Source organism: Motacilla alba, chromosome 1A (assembly GCF_015832195.1).
Source record: "Motacilla alba alba isolate MOTALB_02 chromosome 1A, Motacilla_alba_V1.0_pri, whole genome shotgun sequence".
NCBI lineage: Eukaryota > Metazoa > Chordata > Aves > Passeriformes > Motacillidae > Motacilla > Motacilla alba.
In genome coordinates, this window is record NC_052031.1 from 46285360 (window position 1) to 46296024 (window position 10665).

At 38.5% G+C, this 10665-nt stretch overlaps 1 protein-coding gene across 4 annotated transcripts in view; it reads left to right on the forward strand.

Moving 5' to 3' along the window:
• Positions 1-10665, forward strand: part of ANO4 (anoctamin 4) — a 210754-nt gene that overhangs the window by 192056 nt on the left and 8033 nt on the right. For all 4 annotated transcript variants that reach the window (XM_038152973.1, XM_038152974.1, XM_038152975.1 and 1 more), the window contains 5 exons: positions 1310-1452; positions 2450-2602; positions 3855-4002; positions 6469-6588; positions 9620-9725. In XM_038152973.1, coding sequence (XP_038008901.1) covers positions 1310-1452; positions 2450-2602; positions 3855-4002; positions 6469-6588; positions 9620-9725 — 670 coding nt within the window. The remainder of the gene's footprint in view (positions 1-1309; positions 1453-2449; positions 2603-3854; positions 4003-6468; positions 6589-9619; positions 9726-10665) is intronic.

A 10665-nucleotide genomic window follows, 5' to 3' on the forward strand; every position in this document is an offset into this window, starting at 1 on the left:
AAAACCACAACATAAAAGACACAGTCATAACACTGTGAAATGCTTCAGCTTATTCTGATGAGAGATGTGTTTGCTCTCCCTTCAGTTCACCTTTTAGCCCTGAAATGCTGCAACCAGGTGCACTTCCTTTTTGTGTGAAAAACACCTTTCTGCTAAGAGCTTGATGGCAGCCAACACAATGTGGATGGCCAGAGGACTTGGAGGCAACCCTGCAATCTGTAAATTAATTCAGTCAAACTGCACTCAATTTCACCTACACTTCTTTAAGGAAGACAGGAAAAGCTGTAATCTTTCTGAAAAATTACATAAATGGAAAAATAATCTCTGAGATTCAAGAAAACAAACAGCTGTCCAAACCCTTATCCAAATCTAATGACTATTTGCAGTCACTTGGCACCATTCACAGAGCAGACCAGGCCACTGTGAGGGCAAGAAGTGAAGCATTGTCAGGAAAAGGGCTGAATTATTTGGGTGGTCTATCATGTTTTTTCTTACTGAGACAAAGTGGCCAACCACAACTTCAGAGAAAATCTGTCATTGTGGTTTGGGTTTGTTTTTTTTTTTCTCTAGAGTAACTCTTAACTAATGTCCCTTGTTGGCCAAACCAGTGGAACTCCCTGAAAAGGTGTTTATTTCAGATGTGAGAATTCATTTCACTTTTGGCTCACTGCCTTTCTCAGTGGTCTCACACATGCATTTCTTTGGGAGCAGTATCTTCCCCCTGATGTCTAGTACAGGTCCCCCTTTTCTTGAGATGGAGGTAGCTCCTATGTCAGCCATCCATCTCTCAGCCACCATGGTAGTTCAGACATTTCTTCTGCCTCTGTCCCCTCGGAATATTTGGCTGCAGACACCATTCAGAGCTGTCTTTTCCCTTCCAGGGTTGCCCACAGACTGTTAACTCTGCACTCTGAGGTCACACACAGAGGAAAGAATCAAGCAGCACTAGCACTCTTATTTACTGAGCTCAGCTATCTCCACACAGCATTGCATTCTGCCACATAAACAAACCCTGAAGTGATTTGCCATTCTGTGCAGAGAAAAAGAAGTAGTTAAATAATGAAAATATGTCAAAATCCTTTCACCATTTTAACAACATATAGGCTGGGATTACAGCTCATCAGCTGCATCTGTTTTCATACCTATTATGCTGTGTCATCACCCACATGTATTACTAATGCTCTGTTTTCCTGCACATTGGGAAATGAATTTTGCAGGATATGTTGTGCCCACTTAACCTCTTCCAATTTTATGATAAATAGCCATTCATATTCTTTACTTTGTTTCTTTTATTTAATTTAAAATGTAGGCTAATTCAAAACTGGTGGACCAGGAGAAAACTACGGCAAGAATATGGCACACAGGGAAAAACAAGCTTCCCACAGTGGGAAAAGGACTATAATCTGCAGCCTATGAATGCTTATGGACTCTTTGATGAATACCTAGAAATGAGTATGGCTCTAACTTTCATTCTTTCTCTTTCACTAGATTTTAATGTTGTTGGTTTTTTGTTGATATGAGCTGGTGAATTCTTTTAATTATCACTAAGGAGAAGCTAAAGAGACTGCAAAAAGGTTTTCATTCTCACAGGCCAGGCGAGGAATGGGAGTCAGTTTTTAAGCACCAAACCAATGTAGTTAAGCACACTGCTGATGGTTTGCTAACCTCCCCTCTATGAAACACTTCCTATTCTGGATTTCTTTTTCCAAACCAGAGCCCAGTTCTTTATCTGCATACATTTCTGAAGAACTTTGCTGTTATTTTCTAAAGAAAGTTGTCTTGTGTTTTTCCTTTGAAGTGCATGGTACAGACCAGCATGCTTGTTTATGTTTAAAATCCTCCCTCATTTACTACCTCACATTTACAAAGTAACTTACTGCCAAAAAGGCACTGCTCTATCTAGAGGAGAGAGGAGAATATAACTGCTCAAAAAAAGGTATTAAAAAAACATGAACTTTTGCCCTATGTATCTGAACTGCATATGTCATGATTGTTTTTTTCTTTTCTCCCTCACACAATTCTTTTCAAATTAATGGGATGTCTGATACTCTGAAAACCTACCTCTAGAAACTTAAACAGAATTTCAAACTGCTTCCCATCTGAACTATTAAAAGGAACGTATTCATCCCTAATCTTTGCAAGTATTATCCTAGTTGATGCTGGAGTAAAAATGTCCCTTTCTAAAAGCACAGTTTGTCCACCTCAGAACTTCATTCCAAATTACAAAATTTAGATGGTGTTGTCCATTCCAGGGTCTTTTCATTCTTTCTTCTAACTTTTGACAAGGACTTGCTGTACAACTGCCACTAGACCATTATATAGTATGACATAATTAAGAAGTGTCTGTATACTTTGTACATAATGCTTATTTGCATACACTGTTTGGTATCGTAGACCTTGGGATTGGATCCTAACAGTTATTCTGTGGTGTTTCCTTTTTTCCCCCCAGTTCTTCAGTTTGGGTTCACAACCATTTTTGTGGCAGCTTTTCCACTGGCACCACTTCTGGCCTTACTAAACAATATTATTGAAATTCGGCTTGATGCTTACAAATTTGTTACTCAGTGGAGAAGACCTTTAGCTTCAAGAGCCAAAGATATAGGTGAGCTCTTTGTTAAGAGGTGTTATATACATGTATTTTGTTATATCATCAAAGCTTTGTTATTCATCAAAGCTTTGACCGCTTCAAGTAAGAGCAGATTAAGGTATTTTCAGTCATCTTCCCAATTAATAATTCACCCCTTGATTGTTAAAAAAAACTTCAAGTATCTGATTCCAATCTGCTTATACAATTTATAGTCTATATTGGAAAATGTCTTTTAATGATTTTCTGGAGGATTTAATAGCCAAGGTGTAAAGTGATCAGTGTTCTCTGCAGTTGTTTTTTTGTGGCAGACACATTGTGCCAACACATGATGCTGCTTAACATGAGTATAACAACCAGACAGATCGGGTGAAACATGAAAGTCAAGTTAAAGTGGCCCCCATCCTGTAAGAAACTTCTATGTTTTATATTTACCTGGCTGAAACCAAGCTCCCTGGTGACTCAGGGGCTGTGCCCACCAGATCCCTGGCGGGTCAGACAGGGTGGGTCTGGATCCCAGCAGACAACTTGCTCTCAGTGAGTCACCTGCATTGCTAATCACAATGTCCACATAACTCTGAGGTCATCCAGCCACACACTATTGCAAAGGATCTCTGAACTTATTTTGACTACAAATCTCTCCTGTCCTTGCAGTATGCAAAAACACCCCTTTAGGAAGAACTCAAAAACAAATTCATCTGCCCAACGCTGAATCCCTGGTGTTTTCAGAGGGATAAATAGGAAACCTCACTAACTTAACCAACTGCATTGCAAAAATCCATAGCCCACACCAAGAAATAGCAGAAGATCAGACTTTGTGCTCTCTACCATGTGCCTAAAGTCTGATTAAAGCTTTGAATGAGAATAGTGTGAATCTGTGGGTTCTAGCACAAGTGTGGACAACAGCCATATGAGGTATAATTTGTAAAAAAACCAGTTCGATAATGTAATTAATAGAAGCACAAAAGAATACTTTTTTATTCATGTTGATTCAGATGTGATTTCTCAAATCACATTCTAGCAAAGTTTCAGGGGCAATTCAATGCCTCATTAAATCAGTGGGTATGTCTAACCTTCCTTTGGCGTGATTCACAGTGTTGAGAACAGTGATGAGCTGTTCAACAAGAAAATTTATTTTTATTCGTGACTCTTGGATAATAACTATGTAAAACACCTTGTGCAGTGGGGAAAACTACTTCAGATCATTAAGTATTTCAGGCACTTTGGTTCTTGGTTTTCCTGGAGCAAACATGCTGTCCTTGTTGAACAGGCATCTGGTATGGGATCCTGGAAGGCATTGGAATTCTTTCGGTTATCACAAATGCATTTGTTATAGCGGTGACATCAGATTTCATCCCTCGCCTTGTTTACGCTTACAAATACGGACCTTGTGCTGGCCAAGGAGAAGCAGGACAAAAGTAAGGCTTTTTTTTGGAGGGGGGAACAGATGTGCATGAAAATCACTTACTACTTGAATAGTTGCAGTATTACTGTCTGTGTATGTTCTGATTCCACTAAACCAAACGTATTGTTTGTGTTTAGGTAACAGATTCCAGATACCATAGGTACTGATGCTCTGCATATTCACAGAATGGGTTGCTGAGTGACTGTGATCCGTGAGGTTACTTCAAGGCAAACATGGCAGAGCTATTTCATAGATTTTGTGTGTGTGACAGGATGCTGCCCAAGCTGTACTTCCCAGCTGGTAGTACATGGATATAATCCTGGGTTTTTTCTGAAGCAATGCTGATACGAATCAGTAAAGAATTTGTTGAGCATCTTAAACTTGTACATTGGGGTTTTTTCCTGATGTAATATTCAGCATGTATTACTTTAAAAAGTAGTGTCTAGCAAGAGGAAGAAATTTCCAATTAATACATCAATATATACTTACAGAGAAAAGCAATTTGTTTTTCTTCTAAAATTAGAGTTCTTAGATTAAATCTTCCAAGAGACATTTGTGATCTGAGTCCCTGCTGCCTAAGTGGATTTTCTTTCAGTGTTGCTAAACACAGAGATTATATTAGCATGTGCACACTACCAGCAAGCATGAGATAGTTGCTGCATGGCCAGTTGTGAAATCTCAGCTGCTGGGCTCGGGGAAGGTCACTGAATCCAGCCAAACACAGACACAGTTTGCAAACGCTCTACCAGTGCCATTAGCAAGGAACCCTGCTGTGCAAAGAAACCCAGGGTAAACAGTAGACAGTGACAGAGAGCTTGCATTCTGCTATTGGACATGTGGCAGATTGATTTTTTTACTCCTGCTGCAGAAAGTGAGCTCATCTGTTGCTGCTTTTTTGACATCTTTTGACTGTCAATACATTTAATCATACTGACAGAAGAAGGGCATCTGCTGTGGCAGCTCCTGATTAGCAGATCTGCTAACTCCTGTCCTGCAAGGATTTGGGCGTTTTAGCTGGGGCTAAGGAGGATGTTCTGTTTACTTTCATGAAGAGTTAAAATCCCTTCAGGGTTAAAGCGGCCAGCTGTTCCTGAGCATGTGCCTCTGCTCGTGCCATTAGAAAGATCTACAGGATCCTGGGGCATTATAATCAACTCTCATTGCTAAGTAAAGCATAAGGAAGGATTTTCTCATGACCACTGTGAATGAAAAAACAACACCTTTAGAAATATTTCTCTTAAGACTCAAATATGACTCAGTGGTTTTGAAACAAGTTCTGCACAGGGGAAGTAGTTTGGCTCACAGTTTGGCTTTTATCTTCTTTTCACAAAGCTCTAGTACAATGTTTTCACAAACCTCTAGTACAATGTTTTCACACTTCTGCTTCTTCTTTGAGTGAATTTCTAGATGAAGCCATCAGGTAGTAATATTTTGAAGGAGCTAACCAGTATTTAAACTGTTTATGTCAGCATTCTGAATAATGTTATTAGTAAGTACTGTTACAAAAGCAGGAAGGTATTCAAAAATCCACAGGAATAGTGAGTTTTCTCAAATTAAGGTGTGAAGACCATCTGTTACTGAATAGCTTAAAAGAGAGAGGACTCTTTTCTTTCGAAAAATGTCTGTAGGTATTAGATCCATATGATGCACAAGGATACTAGAAAAATACTGGAATTAAATTAAGTTCCAAATGTAATCAGTATGGAGACAAAGCCAGACCGTGTTTGAATATAATTTCTCAAAGACTGTAAATTGCATATTTAGAAAAACCCAACCCAAAACCAAAATACCCTAACCCTTACTGTGCATTATAATTTACACCAAGATAAGTAGTGTTTCTACACTTAGCTGTGTTTGGGCAGTGCAGCATGAACAGCACAACACATTTTGGCCAGATCTCCTCAACTTTACTAACATCAAACTTGAGACTTCTATTGACACCCACAGCCCTTCAACAGGGGACATAACTTCTCCTACTCAGTGTTCTCTAAATTTTACCTGGCCCTCACAGTGTTCAGTCGTGCTGGGATCTTCTAGAATGGAGTTCCTCTGATTAACTGGACATTTTCTAAAACGCTGTTTTAAGTGTATTATCTCTCCATCTGATTTAGTGTCCCTTTGTGCTAGTACTAAGAGTGTAACAGTGGGAATATTTTGATTATCTTCCTAACACTCCTCATTATTTTCTCTGCCCCTACTATTCACCATTTAGGTGACTTTTCAAAAGTAACCAGTCCCAATCTTCACCATTCCTTCTCCCATAGAAATCTACCATTGCTTCACTTTTATTGTTCATCTGACCTACTTTAGCATTTCTTTTATATTGCCTCAACATCCCTTTCAACATCCCTTTCAAATATTAATAAGCATCAAAATTGTAACTTTTCGATTTTATGAAACCCGAAGGACATCCTCCTGGGTACAACACTTAAAGGAAAAACCTTGCCGTGTCCTGCTGACAGCATTTTGTCCCTTCTAGGTGTATGGTTGGCTATGTTAATGCCAGTTTATCAGTATTTCTGGTGTCTGACTTTGAAAACCGTTCAGAGCCAACATCAAACGGAAGTGAATTCTCTGGTTCACCATTAAAATATTGCAGGTAAGTTTCCGGTCAACCTATTTCTCTGCTTCAGGACATTGAAATGGAGAAGCATCATAATAAATCTGGAGTTGAAACTGATTTTCAGAAGTGAAAAATGGTAAGTTTTAGCTGTGCTGTTCAGGGTCATGCTCTTCTTGGTACTGTTTGGCTGTTACCTGCATGATTCCTTCCTCAGATAAAAGAGAAGCCAAAAAGTTGCTATCTGGAGGGTGTTCCTAATGCAGGATTTTTATGGTGTCATAGCTTGACTCAGACACAATCATCATGGATAAATATGGTATCAAAGGGTCAGTAATAGGAGCCTGATTACTTAGGTACCAGTGAGACCCAATTGTGATGAGATCATATCACAGGATGTGCACGGGAAGTCAAGGCTGCACAGGAGAGGCCACACTGAGGGATTTCACAGGTCTGACAGACATAAACAGGCTCTGTCATAAGCTGTCTTTACGAAACCTCAAATCCAGCATTTCCAAATTGTGGAATTGTTACTATGTCTATGTCATTGCTTATTGGTGTAACTATTAGTAATAATCATATACTTGTTTTGAATCAAACTTGGTTTTGAAAATACTTGGTTTGAATCAAAGGAAGATGAGCAGTTAATTATCTGCATGCCTTTGTACTCAACAACAGATTGGAGAAATTGCAGTCTGACAAAAGTCTGTAATGGCAGATTTGCACCTAAGTGAATTTAATGGCCGAAAACCTCAAGGGTCTACATAAAGGTCCTAAATAGTGTCCCAACCAAAAATACCAAACAAATACAGCTACTATTTTTTAATTGCAATGTTACATTACAAGCATGGGACCTGATAGCCTTTTAGCAGATATGCTTAGTCCAAATATTTTTCACTGTGAAGAAATAAAATATCCTTTTATGAGGGCCTAAAGAATAAAAGATACTCTGTGATACCGCAAAAGTCAGTGATGCTTGCAATATTGTGATTTTTTTTGAATGGGAAGAATTTTGAGTGGTATAGCATAATAAATGGGGGGAGGGGAATGACTTCAATGCTTTCATTTAACTAACTGATATTTAAGACTGTTGCAACTTATTTAGCAGAAAGAGTATTCCAATGCTAAATTCACCTGTGGAGCAGAACCACAGTGAGAATATTCCATTCCTTTTTTTTTTGCTATAACATTATTTAGTAATTTTTTGTCATTCTGACCATTCTCTTCTCCCCCTTCAATTCCTTTCTTCCCCAACTTCTAGCATAAAGTTTCTGCTCCTTAAATTTGATGATGGAAATCCCACAATTAAAAAAAAAATTCTGCTCAATATCCCCTAAACAGAACACTGTTAAAATTGGAGTAATAAATCTCCAAAAGATATATCTGTCCTTTTGGGAGACACTGAATTGTTATTTATATCTACCCTTGAAAGAAAATGAACATCTTTCTTTACCTGATTTTATCAGCTTCTTACCAAACTGCATTCTACTAAAGCATCAGTCATTTTAATTTCACTTCAAGTCAGATATTGATAGGCAGGTAAGGAAATATTATGTTCTACTGTGTAATAGTGTAGGCATTTTTCCAGGAAGGCAGTATGTCTGACAAAAGTCCCACTTAGCTTCTGGTCGCCTGCAACACAGATAGTGCTGTGCTATTCTGGTTGTTTATAAAAGGTTTCCCCATTTTTTCATGTGTAACAATGGATTCCTAGCAAATCCTAGGAATTTCTCTTTTTGGAATGCTTAGGATATTGTAAAACATCCTAAACTATGAAGTCAGAATGCCACTTGCACAAGGTAAGATCATCTCAGTTTTTAGAACTTATTCTAGAAATACTGCAATTTCTGAGAGATTTGATGCTGACTAAGATGTCAAGACAGTTTATTTCAGTTTGTACAGCACCCTTTGCAATCTAAGAAGGTGAAGCTTAATGAAGAAATTCAGATTGTTATCGAGATTAAATAATGTTTATTTCTTTTATTCATCTGCATTTTCATTAGTTTCTTAAAACTAACTTAGTGATGAACCTGTATTATTTACTATAGTATTTTCAACATTTTTTTACAGTGAGCTTTCTGTCCCATCTAGGAAACAGATGAAGAAATGAACAATTTTTAAATTTTTAAACCTACTTTTAAATAAGGTTTCCAGAGTTCTATTTTAGAATTAACAAACTACTAGTAAAAATGGACTCCAAAATGTGTGACTTAAACAGATTCATGGTTTTTAAATACAATCTTGGAGTATTCCTGGATCCAACTCTCCCAATAGATATCTACAGTTAAATTTTGGAGACCTAAAGTCTTCCAAACTGTGAGAAGACTGTGATAACACTGTGAGAAAAGACACTAGATCACTTTCTCACATGGTCCTCACTTCTTGATATACCAAGAGGCGCAGTGCTGGCTCTGCTGAAGTCAGGATGAGTCATGTTTTACAACAGGGATAGCCAACTAACTGATCATGGGCCAGGTGGATTCCATGGGGCATTTTTATTTGGATTTTGGGAGACCCATCAGGCTGACAAAACTGGGGACATTTATGAGTTTAAAATGTCCTTGAATAAAGGCAATAAAGTGTCCCTTAAATGAGCAGAGCGTCCCACCGTTCTCCAAGTTCTGAGGAAATGCCTGAAGGGCACATGTTGTGCTGCCAAGAGAGATGCTGTAGGATGAAAGCACCTCCCATCCTGTGTATTTGTTTCAGGATTTTTCTTCAGACAGACACTGGTTTGGGTCCTTTGTACCTAATTTCCATTAGAACCCTTGGAGTGCATCTTACTGGTAGGTTACTTACAGCTGAAAGCAAGTCCATCTGCGTGAAGAAAAGCGTGGTAAGTGGAGATGATCATCACACTTCCTTCAAAAGCAGGCACCTGACCCGAAATCAAGCACTAGCACAGGCCCAGCCTTAGAAGCAAGCAGCATTAGGGTAACCTGTGCAGTTTAGACTGAGCTCATTTTTGGTGCAGAAAATGTATTAATCAAGAGAAGATAAGTTTTGGGGTTGCCTTCACCCAGGCAGCAGTGCAGAGGTTGCTAACTCCCATACTGTGCTTGTCTTTCAGGTACAGGGACTACCGAGACCCTCCGCACTCCCCAGTGCCCTACGGGTACACGCTGCAGTTCTGGCACGTCTTAGCAGCACGCCTGGCCTTCATCATTGTGTTTGAGGTCAGTGACCATTCAGGTGGCAGAACAAATCCAGAAAGAATACTAATTTCCCTCTGAAGCTTTGTATTGGGCTGATCTATGATAGCAGCTGTTGAGGTGTTTTTTGTCTTAGTTTCTTCTACTTATATTGTGCTTTTTATTCTCAGCTTTGTTTTCTGAACAGTCACAGGAATGTGGGTTCTTCTAGAAAATGGAATATGACACTGAAAACTATAGCAGTGATTTGCAAAGAGGGGGAAATAAATGAAGCTTTTATTTACTTTTTCAGTAATTTGTCTAGGGTGGGAAGCCATATGCTGACTGTTGTGTGATGATAGGGGTGAAGGATCATGAGAAGAAAATTATAAATCTGAGCAACTGATAAACAATGATAGTTAAAGTTACAAAGTTACAGTATTTACATATCTAGCTTTTTTCCTTGCTTGAATTTTTAATGCTCTTCATTCCTCCAGAATGGTTGGCATCACAAAGATGACGACAATGAAAAGGATTCAATATCTTGGTCTATGTTCATGGTATTAGTATTTACTGTCAGTATCTCAGGTGTCTTTAAGGCAAACCAAAGGAGATAATACCAACTTCACATGACTGGTATTCCCATGCTGATTTTAAAAAATAGAGCCAAAAGGGTAGAAAAATAGGATGAGATGATTTACCAAAAAAAAAAAAAATGCAGCTCTTAAGGTCTAATTTCAAGTGCCTGAATATCCCCACCAGAATCCAGGAGCTCAACATTTCTCCAGCACAAGTTTGAAATACCTTTTGTACTATGAAGCCAAAGAAGGAACACATGATTTTAGAAAACATTTTACTCAATCCTCTGCTCTGAAATCATAGCAACAGGGCATTCAACAGAGATATGGAAACTGTTGTCACCATACTGGCATATGGCATAATGTTCATGAGCACATATTGCATTCTGACTCACAGAAGAGTATAA